The 19,957-nt window shown below is 34.1% G+C and overlaps 1 protein-coding gene across 1 annotated transcript; it reads left to right on the top strand.

The window, feature by feature from the left end:
* Positions 1–7,638: 7,638 nt before the first annotated feature.
* On the top strand, positions 7,639–19,858 carry LOC130624997 (integrator complex subunit 11-like). Its single transcript, XM_057440070.1, has 7 exons — positions 7,639–7,745; positions 11,391–11,613; positions 13,216–13,430; positions 16,270–16,369; positions 17,855–18,027; positions 18,306–18,978; positions 19,372–19,858. The coding sequence occupies exons 2-7, from the start codon at positions 11,400–11,402 to the stop codon at positions 19,848–19,850; spliced, it is 1,854 nt and encodes a 617-aa protein (XP_057296053.1). The 5' UTR covers positions 7,639–7,745; positions 11,391–11,399; the 3' UTR covers positions 19,851–19,858.
* The last annotated feature ends 99 nt before the right edge of the window (positions 19,859–19,957 follow it).

Below are 19,957 nucleotides of genomic sequence, written 5' to 3'. Positions count from 1 at the left end.
TGAAACACGAACGAAAGACAGAAGACCATTTGGAACCATGCCACAAGTCAGTCCGACCTTTGTTATAGAGAATACTGTGAGAAGAGTGCGCACCCATGCAAGTTAAATATAACCAGAACATGAGAGAGGTTAGGTGTCCTGTACCTTAATACAGCTTTCGGACGAATGTTTTCGTGATGTAATACCAAAGAAAAAACATGTTGAATAAAGTTTAAAAAATCTTTTTAAAAGGGGAAAGAGAAATCAAAAATGTTTAGAAATATATTTAATGCCAAAAACATATAGCAAATCATTTCTGTACATCTTAAATAACATACAATGTTGCGGTAAACAAAAAATAGTTAAGTGTGAATCACACTTGCAAATATTCACATCGCACTTGTAAATTTTGCTTACGAGTGTGATTTTTTGCACACCATAGCACTCATAATTTTTTTAGCGGGTGCTTTTTGTAGCTCAGGCATAGTTTTATTCTAGAAATGGCCTGAAAAAGTAACAGAAATTCGAAACTTTCACTTTAAACTTGATGGATTTTGGTTTTGCGCAATTACAGTATTTTGACAAATACTGTAATTGCGGGATCCTGGGGTTTGCTTGTTCAACTAGAAATTAGCTATGCAAAGAATGGCCTTATCAGACTATGCAATCATGTTGGAAAATAACCCGACAAAATTTAGCCATCATGACGTTAAAAAAAAGGAGTCTAGGCAAGCACTGTGCTCTTAAATCAAAACAAACTGAACACTCTTAGAACTACACAAACAAACAAACAAATATTTAGGTCATAAGAGTATATGCTAGTGACACTAGTCAAGCAAACAAACTGTCCCTAAATGTAAATAAAACAAAATAACGGTATTCTGCAAAAATTTTAAAACAGACGACTTACCATTAAAACTTCCAGATCTATGTATATATAAATGAGAATAGCATAAAAGGGGAAAGTTTTCTCAACTTTTTATGTGTTCTTTAACGAAAGCCTGTCTTGGAAAACTTATATAAAAACAGTAGAGAATAAGATTTCCAACAATATTGAAATATTATACAAAGCGAAGTCATTACTAAATTTTCATTGTCTTAAACATTCATACTTTTTTCTTTACTCACAGCTATTTAACGTATTGAAACATTGTCTGGGCTATAGCACTAATCATTCTAAGCTTAGAAAAATAATTTACAGTAACCAAAAGCAAGGACAGATACACCATAGCCGAATCATTATTGAGAGAAATAAGGGCCATAAGTATCTAAAAACTGAACATACACCAACGTTCTGTTGATTATGTATAAAACAGGTATGGCATTGCATCTAAAAGGCCTTCACACATCAGTTTCTAGAAACTAAGCAAGGGTATATATTACACAAGATATTCGATAAACAATTTTAACATTCCAAAGACCTTACTATAACCAGTAGATACTCATTGTCTTATGGTGGGCCATTATGGAACATACACAACCTTAGATGAAGACAAAAAATCTATTTGTTTGTTGATGGGCACCTGTTTTAAATAGAGTTTCTGTGCGCCTTTTTCAATCAGTTCTCTCTGAGAGTGAAGCACAATAATAATGGTGGGTAATGTACGATGGCCCTTATGGCTCACTTCTCTTCTTAATAAAAAACTTCTCTTCTTACTCAAAACACTTGTCTTCTTAGTTAAACCACTTCTGTTCTTTCCTCTGAAATCTTCTCTTCTGTTCGAAACATTTCTCTTCCAAAGTGAGAAACACTTTTCTTCCATGAACTCAAAAAATTTCCAGACCCAATTCCGGTCCGGAATATTGATTGAGCTATATTTTGCTAACTCACGTTTTTTGAATAAATGACCGACCCGTCACTTCCAGGTTTTTTGCGTTTTTCATATATTATATTTTCATATATATTGTGTCTCTTGATAAATAAAATTAAATACTTTGCTACTGATCTGAATTGATTTGTGTTATCATTTTATTCATGCACATGCTTCGGGACCTGCTACAATATTTTAATAAAAATATTTTTATTCGTAAATTGAGCACGTGTTAGCCAAGTATGCTTTTGCGAAAAATGAAAAAAATTATACAGACCATGGGTGTAAAATTGCGGACCAGATTTTAAAAATTACTTGTGAAGAGAAAGTTTGGGGCCACATGCAGAGAAGTGTTAAGTGCAGAAGAGAAGTGTCAAAATGCAGAAGAGAAGATGAGAATACAGAAGAGAACTGTTTGGATCATACAAGAGAAGTGTTTTTAAATTGGAAGAAACGTGAGCCATAGGGGCCATCGTAGTAATGGCTGTGGGAAGACCAACAAGCGTATAATATTTTTAAAAATATATTTATATTTAAATATTTGTTATCCCCTTTCAATTCTTATATATGAAGTATCCAATATTTATCCATCACATAATTTTTACGCAGCTATCGTTAATGCTAAAAATTCATCACTATTCCCAACTTTGGCCACTTCTTCTCCGCCATGTTATGTTTTTTTGTTTAAACTTATTTCGGATTTAATCCGTTTTAGACCCTGGTTGTAAACGGGGCTAGCCACACGGGCGGGCGTGCACATTTGCTGCCGCGCTCCGGCCGCCGCGCTTTTTAGTATTTAGAAGTTTTATTATGCGACAAAAGTCGTTTTAGTAGGCGGTAGATTTATTTAGAATTTTGCGGGTCACACGGGTGCGAGTGATTTGAATGCAGCTGTTGACATATGTTAGGTTTAAGTTAGAGGGAAATTATGGAACAAAGGAAAGGCGATCAGAATGAAATTGAATCTTCGTCTACAATTTAAAAACTAACATCGTCTTCATAATTTACTTTTTTAATCTTGCTATGTTGTTGAAGCTTCGCTTGGAAGTCACTTTTGAAATGAGGAGGATTTTAAAAATTCTAAATTGTAAACATTCAAAAATCTCTTTGTGTATATCAATCGAACTTTTTATAAAATCGAATGTTCTTTATACGAAATATAAAGGAAAAGTTTAAGATAACGTAATACAATGAGCTGAAGGGACATAAACATAGTGCGACAAAGCGAAAGATATGGAACGTAATTTTCATACACAAAAGATTGCAACGACCGAAAGGTCTGGAATAAATGTTCGACAGTACATATGGAGTGTCTACAAGTATATACAAAATTGTTTAGTAGGAGCTCGCCGGTTTTTAGTACCTCCAAATTAGTATCATTCATTTAATGATAACACGTGTTCTCTTGCCATATATATTTATATTTCTACTTTTGTAAACAAAACAACATCACTTTCTATATAACTCTCCATCGTTGTTGATGTTGCAACATTTTATCCCCTTGCATTAAGATGAGTACTATCCGCATATATCAAAAAATGCTGCAGGCCCTGTGATCAACACTACCGACCATCTCTATGAAACTATCGATCATCTCTAATAAACTACCGACTAATAAAAAAACTACTTGTCGACGGGACTACGGATAGTACTTTAAAAAAGCCCGCCGCCGCTGTTGAAGATTTACTCACTTCGCATTCAACCTATTAAGGACCTGTCCAAGTATAAATACCTAACAAGTCATGGAGAAGAGGTTGCGCAGAAATACTGTAATGTTTTCGATTGGGGAAACGGTACTCTCCATAGGCTTACGAATAAATGATGGCGCGACGAAACATGTGTACACAAAATGGAAATGCTTTTGTAAATGTATCTTACTAAGGCACAGAGCACTCACATATTCACGAAACCAACAGCAAATACCAGTGTTTTTAAACCATTTGTTTACAAAACAAGGTTTGCGGAGTAGTAACCCTTTGGATTTCACGAAATTTTTAAAACTAAATCAACCTGCTCTAAACGTCAATATCGTTGATGACCATCACGACCACAAATATTTAGATTCTAAAGAATTTTTTTTTAGAATTTTTCACAAAGTTTAAGACAAATGAAGCTGAATGTTCGAGAAAGCAGAGTTAGAGATGCTTTAAGATTTCGTAAACAAACCTTTAATAGGCAGTTTTTTGACAAAATGGTATATGTGTAGCTAAAGTTTTCGAGTAGCTAGCAATACCTATTTTTATAACGGGTCTCAGGTCAATGGAAATTGCCTGTACAGTTCTATGGCGTTGTGTTTGTTTTGGAAAGATGTGATGGTTAACGAGTTGCTAATTATTGTGTCAGTGGAACTAATTATGAACACTAGCTTTGACTGTAAGCATCCTCTATTTTCTTCTGTCCCAGAAAGTCTCTTTAAATCCATGAAAGGTTTTCTCAATATGTCTGTCTACAATTCTGCATTTAATGCAGACAAAAACAAGAGGACTTGCTAAAGGAGGTAGCCATTTTAAAATGTCTTTAGTTGGTAGACATGGTCTATTGGGATGAAAAGACAAGTTTACAGCTTTTTGTAATTTTTTTCTGAGAGCATGCCAAACTTTTTAGCTCTTGATGCTTAGCAAGATCTCTGGCATAAGTACTAGGAGATGCAGGATAGTTATCCTGATAATATTTCAGCCACTCTAAAGCAATTATATCGTTATAATTTGACTGTAGCATTAACAATACTTGCAACATTGCCAGTGACATCCTGCGAATGTGAACGTTCTTTCTCTGTAATAAGAAGGCTTAAGAACTACAATCGCAGTACAATGGTGACAGAGGTTAAATAGCTTAGCTTTGTTACATATACACAAAGAATTTGTACCATCCACCTCGTCAGTCATGTTTAAGTTTGCTGTTAAAAACGGACATTGGTTTTTGAGTAAAATGTTTAAATTAAATTATTTTTCTATGTAGCCTTATGTCAATATATACTTTGATTGTTTACACCTTAAAATAATCAAGAAATAAAATAAATAAAATTGTTTCATCCTTTTTAAATACAGTTTAAAAAGGATAAAATATAATTTTTGTCCGAATCAACACCTAAAGGAACTACTTTCTGTAATAAGTTTCATAATTTACCTCCCTCCCCCCTCCCCCAATTTTTTTTGGTGATGATAAACCTGCTTGACTTTAAAATTGTTCCCGGGCTCAGTAGGCTCCGTTGTCAGTACCTGGGTAAAGGAGCAACTAAGTCTTTTTTTTCTTTCTAAGCTTCCTCTAATGCTTAAATACTATATGGTGGTGAAGAAGGTGATGATAACGTTATAAATTCAATTACCTTCTTTTTAGTTTCTTTCATTTACCTTCTTAGCGTATTTATATACGTACATTTGTTTTTCCGATGATGTGATACCGACTGGTAGCCTTATGGTAAAGCGTTCGCTTTCAGTGCGGTAGGTCTTAAGTTCAAAACGTGGCCGAGTCATGCCAGCTTAGCGCTCAGCATGAGTAGGATAGGCGGTTGTCTAGTTGGGCGATTGCTGTACTTGCACGACTTTCGTAGCTCAAATGGGAGCTTTAAATGCACTAGGACCCCCTTCGCAGGACCCCAAAAGCAGTACCAATAGAAACTGAAGAGGTTATCCTGGTTAAATAATTTAATTAAAAATAATTCAATAATAATAAAACAGCTAGCTGTAATGATAATTCTTGTGCGTGTGGATGACAGAGCCATTTCTTTACTTCCACTTTAACAATAATCTCTTTCTATAAATAAAAATTTAATTTTCCTTACAGTACCTGGTTTCCGAAGCGGCAGCATGATTGTCCATGTCGGGCTTAACGAACTATAATGTCATTATATTTTCCGTTTGTCCTAGGCATGCTGACATTGGACGAAACAGTCTTAGAATGATTCATGCTAACGAATACCCCAATAGGGGCTTCACCCACATTGTGTCCACAAGTCTTCGCCACTTTTGCGATCTTTTGCGGTGTCTTCTTCAATCAAGTCAATCCATCGTCTCGCCGGTCTTTCTCGTCTTCGCGTGCTTACGAAATCCTCTTTAAATAAAAGCTTTCTTCGCTATACTGTAAGGAGGCAGTCTACAGACATGACCGAACCATTTGAGCTTTCTTTTGCAAACGATCTCTGTGATATTGCTTGCCGTAAATACATTTAAGTGATCCTTCTTTTTATATTCAAAGTGTTTATGCAAGCAGAAATGCGGCGTTTATGGGAAGGTTTCGTTTCTGTTATCAAGGCCTAAATAAAACACGTCTGCATACGAGGTTATTTTTCGTTCACGTTTAAGCCTATTTCAGGGTTAGTAGGTCATGATGCGCCGCATGATGACCTACTAAGAAAATTTGCTAGATCCGCCCCTGCTTTTTATGGGAAGTGACCATTGCGTTGTAAGGCACGCTAGCGCAGTCCCTGAAGCTTTTTCCGCGTAGCTTTAATCGGCGGTATACAAAAGGGCCAGGGGATGCGGTTAATATATCGGGATGGCGTTCACAAACCAGGACGGAGCAAGCAAAACACCAGGGGGAGTTTAAAAGTACCATTCGTGTGGACAAACTGGCTGGAGAAGACGGTCATATGCCCTACTTTTTAATAATTCAAGTTTTTACAACACAACGTATTACGGCTGGTGATTGATTAGCTAGCTACACTGTACACCCCCCAAAAAGCTTATATACTGATTGATATACAGTTTGGCACAAACATGCAAACATGCCAATTGAATGCAATCAATGCAAGAAGCAGGCAAGCTAGCTAGCTATTAGCTCTATAGCTAGCTAAATTTTCATCCCAGCTCCAGTTTTTTTGTAACATGTGACCCATTTATGTAGGATTTATTGTCCGCTGTAAAACACAGAAACACAGTAACGATATTTACTTGCACACACGCGTCTAAGTTGTAAGTGATTACGTAATTCCTGATGCGCACGCAGAAATGAAGATAAAAATTTAAACAAACTAAGCGGAAAAGTTACCTCGGTTTCTGCGCGTGCAGGAAAAAACACAGCACTATGATTGAGTGTATTATTACTGACTGTAGTAGAATAGGTGCTCTCTTCCTGCAAAGTGAAACAATTAAATTAATTCTACATATATATATATATTTTGGAAGGCAAAAATAAAATTAACAAAAGTATAAGGTATTAACATATGCCCATGACAGTGGAATAAAGTTAAAGAAGGGAGGGATGGGTGCTAAATTACTGCCCCCTCCTTCAACATGATTAGGGTTAAGGGCACTTACAGCTTTTTTAATTTTAGTCGGCGTTGGGCATTTGCCAACGTAATGAGCGACATTTTTTTCAAAACATGTATTGGCAATTATATGTCATTAGGAGTCCACATATAACAAGAGTAATTGTGCATTCACATGCGCCAGGAAAAGCTGAGGTTATAACAACAGAAATAAGTAATACACCTCTTCACAGTTTAAGTTGTTTACTTATTTTCTGTATTGATAAAAAAGTAAACAGAGTGAATTTAATAAGGCTTTGACCATGGGCATTATAAATATCTCTCATTTTCTATAGTAATAATTAGTCTTACGGAATGAAAATTTAGAATGTTATTGCCAGTCACCCTACCTAAAACAATATCAAGAAATTGTAACTTTTCTTTTCAAAATATTTTGCAAAAAAATGTTTCACTTTTATGCATGGTCAGAGCCTTCTTAATCCATAATGGTTTACTTTTTTCAATTCTCAATAAGAGCGTTTCTTTAGATTTATTTAAACAATCGTTAGCTGAAACTGTGAACTTGTGTATCTTTTTTTTCTAGAATATATAGTTATATACATTCTACAGAAATGTAGAAACATTAAACTCTTAGCAAAAATTCAATTAACTTTTTTTTCTTTAGGGGATATATATATAAAAATTTATTCTTTTAAAAGCTCTTAACATGGAAGTGCAGAGCAGTTGAGAACCAAAAGCCTGGGAAGGAGGTTAGAAAATCTAAATTTGAAACTGGTTACCCCACATTGTTGTATCTTAGGACAAAACACGCAGCGTTGATGTTTGCGCTAGATATTTGAAAAATATCATAAGAAAGAAACTTTAATTAGACAGCAGTTTATGTGTGCAATGAAGCAGTCTTGTCAATAAAGAAAGGCTTAGTACAATACCACTTGAATGTAACTTTACATGTACACGAGTTTTACGACCTCATGTAACGATCTCATGTCTACATAAAGAACGTTCACATATATTTTGTTTATGCACGAATTTAATTGCTTTTTATTGTTATCGTTGTGCGCGAGTCAGAGCAATAATATTTGATAAATCCTTTTGTTGTAACATGTAACATGCATGTTATTGTTTAAAAGTGTTAAAAATCACGAAGGCTATTGCATTATTATTTTAGAAAAATGAACGAACATAACACGTTAAAAGAATTTCTATTGCTGCTTTTCATTCTTACATTTTTAAAACACAATCTAACGAAGCATTTTTATTGCTGTTTTTCGTTCTTAAACTTTAAAAACACAATCTAACGAAGCTTTTCTATCGCCGTTTTTTGTTCTTAAATTTTTAAAACACGATCTAACGAAGCTTTTCTATCGCTGTTTTATGTTCTTAAACTTTTAAAATGCAATCTAAAAGCATTTCTATTGCTGTTTTTCGTTCTTAAACTTTTAAAATGCAATCTAACAAAGCATTTTTATCGCCGTTTTTCGTTCTTAAACTTATAAAACATGATCTAACAAAGCATTTTTATGGCCGTTTTTTGTTCTTAAACTTATAAAACATGATCTAACAATGCATTTTTATGGCCGTTTTTTGTTCTTAAACTTATAAAACATGATCTAACAATGCATTTTTAACGTCCTTTTTCGTTCTTAAACTTTTAAAATGCTATCTAACAAAGCATTTCTATCACCGTTTTTCGTTCACACTTTTAAAATGCGATCTAACGAAACTTAAATCTTTGTTAAATTTTATTTTCTTTCGTTGATCTCTTGACGACTATAGCAATTAAATACAACATTGGGACACCGCAGTTCACAAGAGCTAATTAAATTTTGTGAACAAGACATGAACTCTATTGTTTTCAACATGCAAAAATAGCTCATGTATTTAACAATAGGTTAACAATAACAACGAAAGTTCTGACGCTACTGAAAGCTCATGCGAAGGTGATACTATCGCGTACATGTAAAGTTACATTCAAGCGGTACTGTATGTAGCAAATGCCAGATACAAAATGAAGTCCAGGCATGTGATCTTAAATTCTCTAATTAATCTGAAAAAAATAAACTTTTGTATATATGTGTGATTATGTTTTAAAATTAAGACCTGAAAAAGCATCTCAATTATGTTCCAGGTGTATGTGGAGGCTCACGCTATAGTCACGCCCTAAAATGAAAGATTGTGAATTGTTATTGTGTGCTATCTATAACGATGAGATACGATAAAGTCTTACAATAAGATAAAATAAAGCTTTTTGTTCTCACTTGTATATAACATACAAGCTCATCATCATCATCATTTTCGGCTTAACATCTGTTTTCCATGTTAGCATGGGTTGGACGTGGTATATTAATGACCCTCTTCCAATCTGATCTAGACTGTGTTAGATCTAAACTCAACTTCCTCTGTATCAAGTCTGTTCTTATAACCTCCTGCCAAGTCTTTCTGGGTCTGCCTCTGGGCTTTGCCTCAGGAACTATCAAGTCTCTACACTTTCTTAACCAATTATCCCCCTCCATTATTTCCAAGTGCCCAAGCCAATTCAATCTTCTTATCTGGATAACATCTTTAATTCTACGGATGCTTAGCCTGCTTCTTAGCTCATCTGAACTCTTTCCGTCTCTCAGAGTGGCGTTACACATCCACCTAACCATTCTCATATCATTCCTTTCTAAACGGTCAAGATCCTCCTGCTTCACTACCGATGTCTCACTACCGTACAACATAACACTTCTTACACAGGCCTCATACAACCTATCTTTTACCTCTATTGACAAGATTCTGCTAGTCAACAAAGGAAGTAACTCTCTGAAATTTTTCCAGGCAGAACCTATCCTGCAAGTAACACTTCTTCTAGCACCCCCTTCACTGCCCAACATATCACCTAAGTAATAGAAGTTCTCAACTATCTCTAACAAGCCACTGTTGTACATCATTAAAGCTGGAAATACTTCATTCACCATAATCTCACCTCAGTGTTAAGCAACCTCTGATAATAATTCTTCCAAGCTACCCTTTTCTTCTCCTCTGTGCTAGCCAAAACACCATCATCATTAGATTACGTATATACTTTTCACCTACAACATCTTGATTAGTCTTCTTCATTTGCTTTGCTATCTTGAATACATCATTGCGCTGGTCTTCCCTTCTTAACATATCCGCAAATCTGTTCCTCTTTGCTTCTGATTTTGCCTTATACAATGCTGTACGAGCACAACGCTTAGCTTCTAAGTTAATATTTTTACTACCGCCTGACTTCCATTCTTTCCAAAGTCTCCTCTTTTCCTTTATACACTGGTCAGCCTCATTATTCCACCACCAGGTCTGTGTAGCTGGTCCTTTTGTTCACCCACAGGTATCATCAAAAGCTTCTAGAAGACAATTCTTCAAAGTATTCCAAGTACTTTCAACATTGTCAGCATCACATTGACCATTGTGGGCTAACTGCTGAACTTTTGCACTAAACTGTCTTGCTACAATCTCTTCCGTCAGCTTCCAGACTTTAAGACAGGGCCTGTACTTTCCCTTGGCTTCTTTAACACAGATAATATCACAAACAAGCAACCTATGCTGGGAAACACACTCTTTCCCCGATATAACTTTCACGTCCTTCACCACTTTCTTGTCCGATTTTCTAACCAGGAAGTAATCTATCTGTGTCTTACAGCCACCCGAGTCATATGTTATCAGCCTACTCTGTCTCTTACTGAATGATATGTTGCAAACCACCATGTTCGTTGCCATTCCAAACTCAAACAATCTCTCCCCTTCCTTATTTCTGCTCCCAAATCCATAACCTCCATGCACACCTCTATAACCTTCAGATGACTTCCCAACATGCAACATGACCATTAAAGTCGCCACCCACCATCACAAGTTCAAAGTCTCCAAACTTTGATGTGACTGCTATTAACTCATCATAAAACTTATCTTTATCTTCCTCACTGAGTCCACACTGTAGAGCATAACTGACAGAAAAGTGACAATCCTATAACCTATCAAAAACTTTATCACTATAATACAGCTATTAACACACATAACATCTATTACTTTTTCTACCCACATCTCTGCAACGAATATGCCAACTCCTCCATATCCATCACTTTTACCAATCCAAAAAAGCTATTGTTTAAAATTGCATCATGAAAACGATTGATATTTTTAAATAAATGCCATCCATATGTAAAAATGCTTAGAATTAAAAAATTAATTTTTTTACACTGTATGTGGCATTACTCTTAGGAACTATTCATCTACAGGCTAATAATTATCTGAATCAGACTCATTTCAAACAAGGGAAAGAGAAGCAAAAGTTTCTCAATTTTTTGTGCATATGTAAGCATGGTAGCTACATGTATTCTATTAAATTAGAAAGTTTGTGTATAATTCCACATTTTTAGATTATAGATATGGCAGAAATAAAAGCAGTTCCACTTGGAGCAGGTCAAGATGTTGGACGAAGTTGCATAATTGTCACGTTAGGGGGAAAAAATATCATGCTCGACTGTGGTATGCACATGGGCTTTAATGATGACAGAAAATTTCCTGATTTTTCATATATAGCAAAGACTGGACCATATACACCGTATATAGACTGCCTGATTATCAGCCATTTTCATCTCGGTAGGTTTAAAAGCTTTTATTTTACTGTAATTTATTTCTAAATCCAGACTATATAACTGTGATGCTCTCTAGGAAAATCAACCACTTATATTTTGAAAGTGTCTTAATTCGCAATTTTAAAACGAAAGAAAGAAGTCAGGCTTTTTCTGGTCATGATGTGGAAAAGAAGCAACCTTGACTTTTTGCATGATCCACACTGTGTTTAATATCACTAACTTGATTTTTCTGTAGTGACTGGATATATAGTTTATAAACCCTTATGTGTTGGCAGTCAAAGAAAAAGAGGTTGAAGAGTGATAGAATAAGGTTTTTAAAAGGGTTGAGGTTCTTTAGCGGTAGTGCATACGTATCAGGCCTCGTCAGGAAGAAAAATGCTGGCGTGCGAGCTTCGCACGTCATGATACTTCCTAATAATTTTGAGGCGTGCGTTGTTCGCATGGCATAATTTGCGATGGCGTGTGCTTATTTTTGTTCCATTTTTTTTTTCGAATAATCATAGAACTCGCATACGGCAACACTAATTTTGCCATGTTTTGAAAAGCAGGTAATTTGTTAGGACGAAACTAAAATGTGCGATGCGTTCATTATTCATTATTTTTGAGAAAAAAAGTATACGACGTAGCAACAGAACGAAGAAAAATTATAAAACATGCAAGTTACAGTCATAAAACTCTTTCAGTTAATAACTTTTTTGTAAATATTTTTTTAGAGGTAAATATTTTTTATTTTTATATTTTTCAAAAAAAATATATCATTAAACATTAAACTGTTTTTTTTATAAAAAAATCCCTCACATTATTATTGTTGCTTCGATCTTAAAACATTCCCCCCTAAACAAAACAATAACAAGCTTTGTGACGTCCTGTTTCTATGGCGATGTTTTATAACTATACAGATTGTTGTCTGAGTTGTAAAGCAATGTTTGTTGAAAAATATTCAGAAAGCAAAGTCTGCATGTGGCAATTGATCACCATAACTATAATTAGATATCATGCTGACTCTGTGCTTGCAAAAGAACATGCTGGAAGTGATTTCTGCGAAAGAACAAGACGGAAAAAAAAGACGTAAAAGTTGAACTGTAAAAAAAGGAAAAGTCGAACTTTAAAATTTATTTATTAATTTTAAAAGAGCAACTAAATTAAAAAAAAAATTAAATAGTGAATTAAAATTAATGTCTTTGTTTTTCTTTAATATAACTCGCGAGTAGCATGATATATTTTTTTAATATTTACTTGCGAGTAGTTTAATTATTGATTACTCTTATTTATTTTACTCGCACTCGCATTGTACTCTCACTCTGAATTATTTTACTTGCATTTATTTGTATTCGTACTCTCAAAGATGTGTAGCTTTACTCGCGATCGGCAATGTATATTATTCCTGTGCGCCTTCATTGAAGAGAACATTATTTATTTTGGTGTGCGATTAGCGCACGCCTGAGGTATTAAGTGTTTTTTTTGGCATGCGAAGATCACACAGGAACATTCAAACATGGCGTGTGTGGGCGTGTGCGCGTGCGATTGCACGCCATTCCTGACGAGGCCTGCGTATTGCAATTGCAACAAAGAATACCGGTATTAGTTAATCAATATTGTTTTTCAGATCACTGTGGAGCCTTACCATATTTCACAGAAATGTGTGGCTATGATGGTCCCATATATATGACACACCCTACTAAGGCAATCTGCCCCATTTTGCTGGAAGACTTTCGAAAAATTCAAGTTGAGAGAAAAGGTGATTCAAATTTCTTCACGTCACAGAATATAAAAGATTGCATGAAGAAAGTTGTACCTGTAAATCTTCATCAGTGCGTTCAGGTATATCTAATCTCATCTCAGTAGCGAATTTTTTCATCATCTAAAGATTCAAGAAATCCTTTTTTGAAACAATGTGCAGCTAATCATAATTTATGATCATGTGGTTTTATTTTCATTTTTTAAGGGGTTACCCAACTTACAAAATTATTCTCTAATTTCTCATATTCAAAACACAGGACTTCAATAATTATATAAAGTTATTTCTAATCTAGTATATATCTGTTAAAAAAAGCTGCCCCTAAATCTTAACTAAAAACTACTTCTTACAACATCGCCATGTTTATAAAATGCAAGTTATAAAATTTTCAGATTAAAAACATGCAAAGCAAGCGCACTGTAATGTTTTCAGTTTAATTCAATGAAATTTCTTGAAAAAGAATCCAGAAGAAGATATATAACACAATTTCCTAAAGCTGGGTTAACGTACCTGTCTCGGAACAGACAGGTTAATGACGTCATCTAAAATCCTTTGAATCCCCATATCTTTTCGACCATTTGTGAGAAACACAGATTTGACATCACTAATATTTTTAACTTGTTATCTCCCTAATCTCTGACCAAAACTGCTTAATTACATACCTTAACTTGATCAGCCTTTCAAGCTTTATGTAGTAATGTTAGAGATCATTGAGAACTTCTGTTACTTAGGTGATATGTTGGGCAGTGAAGGGGGTGCTGGAAGAAGTGTTTCTTGCAGGATAGGTTCTGCTTGGAAAAAGTTCAGAGAGTTACTTCCTTTGTTGACCAGCAGAGTCTTCTCAATTGAGGTAAAAGGTAGGTTGTATGAGGCCTTTGTAAGAATTGTTATGTTGTACGGTAGTGAGGCATTGAAGCAGGAAGATCTTGACCGTTTAAAAAGGTATGATATGAGAATAATTTGGTGGATGTGTAACGCCAGTCTGGGAGACAGAAAGAGTTTAGATGAGCTATACAGCAGACTAAGTATCCATAGAATTAAATATGTTATCCAGATAAGAAGATTGAATTGGCTGGGGCACTTGGAAAGAATGGAGGAGGATAATTGGGTAAGGAAGGGTAGAGACGTGATAGTTCCTGGGGCAAAGCCCAGAGGCAGACCGAGAAAGACTTGGCAGGAGGTTATAAGGACAGACTTGATACAGAGAAAGTTGAGTTTAGATCTAACACAGTCTAGATCAGATTGGAAGATGGTCATTAATATACTCCATCCAACCCATGCTAGCATGGAAAACGGACATTAAGATGAGAATGATGTTGATGATGATGTAAGAGCCAAAAAAATACGAAAATAATTTATTTCTGTATTGATGGGTCATTGCTGACGTCATCAAAATTCAAATGAAGGAATGATTTTGTTTCTTTTTTTGTCTAAGTAGATTTTTCCACTATCAACTAGTATGTATATAATATGATGCTAAGCTTGAGGGTGACCTCAAATTCTAGACTGGTTCCCGATTCCCAATTCATGAATTCATTGCATTGACTTCAATTTACATCAATGACATTACTAAAATTAGCCTAGTTATATATTGCAATAACACGGAAACAGCTGGAAATAATTGACGTCTCCTCTCATGGATGTAGCTAAAGCACCTAGTGAGACATTAATTTTTGTCTATAAACTGATCTTTCATGATGTAGTCTTGATAATAGTTTATGTCCATATGCTTTTTGTTTTTGCAGGGAGAACATTTATTTGTATTTTATAACATATCTACAAATTCACAAAAATCTTGATGCGAAAAATGAACATCACTTTTACGTATGCCGTTTACCCAACAATTACAATTTATTTTTTGATCAATCTATTTTTTGATGAAGCATTTGGTTAATCTTTGCCCACACAATGTCTTTTTTTACCATTCAGTATTCTAAATACAAACAGAAAATAAGAGTTGTCCAAAATAACTGATGATTTTAACAACCTGCAGTAATACAAGAGACACTAATTGCTTTAATTTTAAAAAAGGTTCTTTACACAACTCTACAACATTGTGTGTTATACCTAGAAAATATTGCTAATTATCATATGATTTTTTTATTGAACACTTTCTTTATAAAACAAGGGGTTAAAACATTTTCTCAAATCCATGGAACTAGATCATTTTTGAATCATGTTTTGCAAATTAGTTATAAATGGCAGAAAATTAAATCAATTCTTTAATAATTAAAAATATCTATGTTGTAAGAAATAGTTTTTTTCTGAGGTCGGAGGTCCCTTTTAAAGTCAGAATTCCATGAGAGAAGTGTGATCGCACGCGCAAATGCTGTCCAGACGTGTGAAATATTGCACACGCAAAAATTACACATCCTATTCAAAAAATGTCAAGGTTTATCTGCAAATGATTTTTTTCTTTACTGAATAGTTTAAGCATTGTTCATTAAAGCTTGGTTTGTGTCTTCCTTTCAATATTATTTTTAAATATAATTCTAATATTATTTTTGTTTTCATGTATTCATAGAAAGTATATTATTTTCAAATTCTTAACTGCACTAAATATGTTCACCTTAGAATTATTTTAATTTTTGTTTTCCTTTATCGAAATGAAAAAAATGTTCACAATAATTGTATGCAAGGAAATGTTTCAGCATTGCTTATTTCCAATTTAGTTTTTGCCACAAGCTCTTGATGGACCTGTTTTATTTTTAATACAATGTAAACACATAAATCTGCACATTCTCATTTGTTGTTTTTTTTTTGAAAAAAAAATAGTTATAGACTTTCAAAAAAAGTCTTTCAGTAAAAAAACTTCCATATCTTTATTTGTTATAACACGTGCAAAAAATGGCTTTGATGGAATGCAATTCGTAGCATGTTTTCTTCAAAGAAAGTTTACTTACACCATTATGTTTTCTTCAGGTTGATGATGAGTTGGAAATTAAAGCATATTATGCTGGACATGTGATTGGAGCTGCAATGTTTTATTGTCGAGTGGGAGATCAATCATTTGTTTATACAGGTAAAAGGAATATATCTTCAAAAGGTAGTCAAGTTTGCATGTAAGACGATTCTAATGTACATGCACCTAGACAGTTAGTTAGGCCGTGACAAATCATTGGTTTATCCTCATGGTACCCAGTTTGTAATCAATATGAGAACGTTTCAAATTTAAAGAATACAAAACCATAAATTTAAAAGTCAACTATAACATGGTTCTACACTGTGGGCCATGTAATTTATATTTCTATTCACAAAACCAAAAGTAATGAGTCCAAATTTTCTATCTCCATAAGCCATTTTGTATAACAGATTTATGTTAATTACTAGCTTTTTTGTTTCTCACAGCACTTTTTTGTTATCCACAACATTAATTTTGTTGCCAATAGCAAGATACAAAATCATTTTTTATCTTCTGTATCTTGTTACTGGTAGCAAAGTGTGTCGCTAGTAGCAAAATACTGGTAACAAAAACATAGCTATTAATTTCAGCAACAGATACAAGTCAATGTTTTTGTATTCATTTAAACAGAATTCAGTGTGATGCTGAATCTTTTGCTTGTTATGGCGTGATGGACGGTTTACCTGTTGTACAGGTGTTTAGCTGATTTAATTGTTGATTGTAAAACCCTGAAATAACAATTTGTATAATGCAGTAAACTAAAACATGTATGTTAACTGTGTAGTTATATTACAACGTTTCAAGCTAAGCAACACTCATTTCAAGTAAATCTAATATCAAATGTTCAGTATTTTGCATACTTTGTATTTAGAAATACTAAAACAATACCAATGTGAGAAAATAAACCATTATGGTTTATCAAATAAATACAAAGGAACTGATCTGATGTTATTGTTCAATTGTGGATTATCGTACATTATGAATAAGCCTTCTTTGACCTCCTGTAAACAGTGGGGTAAACTAGATAGTTAAAAAAATAATGCGATTTTACTTCCAATTTGTAATATGCTAGGTGCTTTACCTGCCTAACCTTTATAGGAAGCAGTCCTTGCGGATTATACTTTACTAAGAGGTGATGCATATTTGAAGTGTGCAACCAAAATTTTCATGTATTTTTTTTGTTTTGATTTTGATACATTAATTTTTAATACATATCGCGTAAGATTTTTCTAAAACTTGTCAAAACTGGTTAAATTTACTATTTCAAAAAATTTATTTGCCAGTCAAAGAACTTGTGAAAGTATCCCATTATATTATTAGTAAAAGTTGTCAAATTAATCTGAATTATATATTCTGGTTGTAAAGAGAGGTTCAAAATGTAAAATCTAAACAATTTCAGTATTTTCCTAAAAACTGCAAAACATTAAGAGATTATATCAAGATGTTTCTTAAACTCGACCATCAAACTCACTTTTTCTTGAATACATATTTTTGGAAGTTAATTTTTTTATTGCTCAGAGTGTTCAGGAATTTGTTTTTGTATGGTAAAACATGAGACTCCGTTAAGTGGGTTGAAAATAAAAAAACAAGCTGCTATAATTTTAGGTGATTACAATATGACGCCAGATCGGCATCTGGGAGCAGCATGGATTGATAAATGTCGACCAGATCTCTTAATAACAGAATCAACATATGCAACGACAATAAGAGATTCTAAACGATGTCGAGAAATGGATTTTTTGAAAAAGGTGCACGAGTCAATCATGAAAGGAGGCAAGGTAAATCATGTTATTTGTATATATGTTGCTGTGAAAGTTCGTTAGAATTATTGTTAGCTTTATATAGACCCTACAAGATTTTTATCTTACTAATAATAATTGTTGTGCGCTTGTTTAGTACTGTCTTGTTTTATAATCTACAAGTTACTGTAAAATTATAATGAAGGGTTGAATACTAAAACAATTAAACTAAAAAGTTGCAATTTAACCATGATTACATAGTATTCTATCTTTATACCTATACAAAATTTGCTTTAAAATGACAAACAATTCTTTAGGTTTTGATTCCTGTATTTGCGCTGGGAAGAGCTCAAGAACTTTGTATTTTATTGGAAACATTCTGGGATCGCATGAACATTCAAGTACCGATATACTTTTCCACAGGATTAACTGAAAAAGCCAATCATTATTACAAGTTGTTCATTTCATGGACAAATCAAAAAATACGCAACACTTTCGTGCAAAGAAACTTATTTGACTTTAAACATATAAAACCCTTCGACAGAAGCTATATTGACAACCCAGGTGCAATGGTCGTCTTTGCTACACCCGGTATGCTGCATGCAGGTTTATCTTTACAAATTTTTAAAAAGTGGGCGCCTGATGAAAACAATATGTTAATTATGCCTGGGTATTGCGTTATTGGGACTGTAGGTCATAAAGTATTAAGTGGTCAAAAGAAAATCGAACTTGACAAAAAGACCGTTGTGGATGTCAAACTGTCTGTACAATATTTATCATTCAGCGCACACGCAGATGCGTCGGGAATCATGCAGTTGATACGTCAGTGTGAGCCTAAGAACGTTATGCTTGTACATGGAGAAGGTTCCAAAATGGAGTTTTTGAAAAAGAAGATTAATGAAGAATTTCATTTAAATTGTTTCATGCCAGCCAATGGTGAATCTGCTACCATGCCAGTTCAGTCTAAAATTGTCATTGATATGGCAAAGGGTATGTATCTGATCACTTATCTATAGTAGATGATGTCACTAATGTAAATTGAAATTAAATTGATTATTTATGCCATTATAAAAATTTGAGCCTTTAATATAATGATGACCAAACTCTGAACTAGATATGGTTGTTTTGCTTTAGCTGTTGTTCTGTGAAAAAATTCACAGATATTTGTGTATTTTAATTATAAGTAGTTATTTGTAACCGATAGGTGTCGGTAAAAATGTATAACATTTGCTATTTTCTGCCTAATGTGTGTGCACCCCATGTAGCATAAGTTTGGATTCATGAAAGATAAAAAAATACTGCAATTCTAAGAGAGATGAATAATAAGTAGCAGCAGTGCTTTAATTTCTCCTATTTGATCAAAAGTTACCTTTATTATCTTAGGCTTTTTAAAACGCAAAGCCTTTAATCCTCATGACTCCCAATCCAAGCGTCATCGTATGATCAAAGCGAACAATGAGACACCGATTGATGGCATGCTTGTAATGAAGAACATGGACATGAAACTTTTGGATAGTAAAACAGTGTCGGAAGAACTCAACCTGGAGGAACATCAACTTCGCTTCACCTCGTCAGTTAAAATTGAATCTTCAGAAAGCATAGATGAGTTTTTTACTAATCTGAAGATAGATTTGGACGAATGTTTTGCAGAGAACTCGATTGAGAAACTGACAGACACATCTTTAGCTGTGGATTCTGTCCTACTGAAATTGCACAATTCCAGTTTAAAGGAGTCAAAAAAGGGAACTACGGTTAAAGATTTGCTTATATCTTGGAGGTTTGAGGATGAATCTTTAGGTAGCCGGGTGTTAGATTTTCTGACACCTTCATCAGAACCTGGTGAATTTGATAAAGAATTCTGATACTTGCATTTCAAGTTTGTGTTCTATGTTTAACTTCTCCCTTTCAACATCTCTATAAGTGTTTCACAGGTCATTTCTTGAGACAAGTGCGATCGCTCGCGCAATCG

The sequence above is a fragment of the Hydractinia symbiolongicarpus genome, chromosome 14 (genome assembly GCF_029227915.1).
Source record: "Hydractinia symbiolongicarpus strain clone_291-10 chromosome 14, HSymV2.1, whole genome shotgun sequence".
Classification (NCBI taxonomy): Eukaryota; Metazoa; Cnidaria; class Hydrozoa; order Anthoathecata; family Hydractiniidae; genus Hydractinia; species Hydractinia symbiolongicarpus.
Note: the sequence above shows the minus strand (reverse complement) of the source record. Positions and strands in the feature narration are given on the sequence as shown.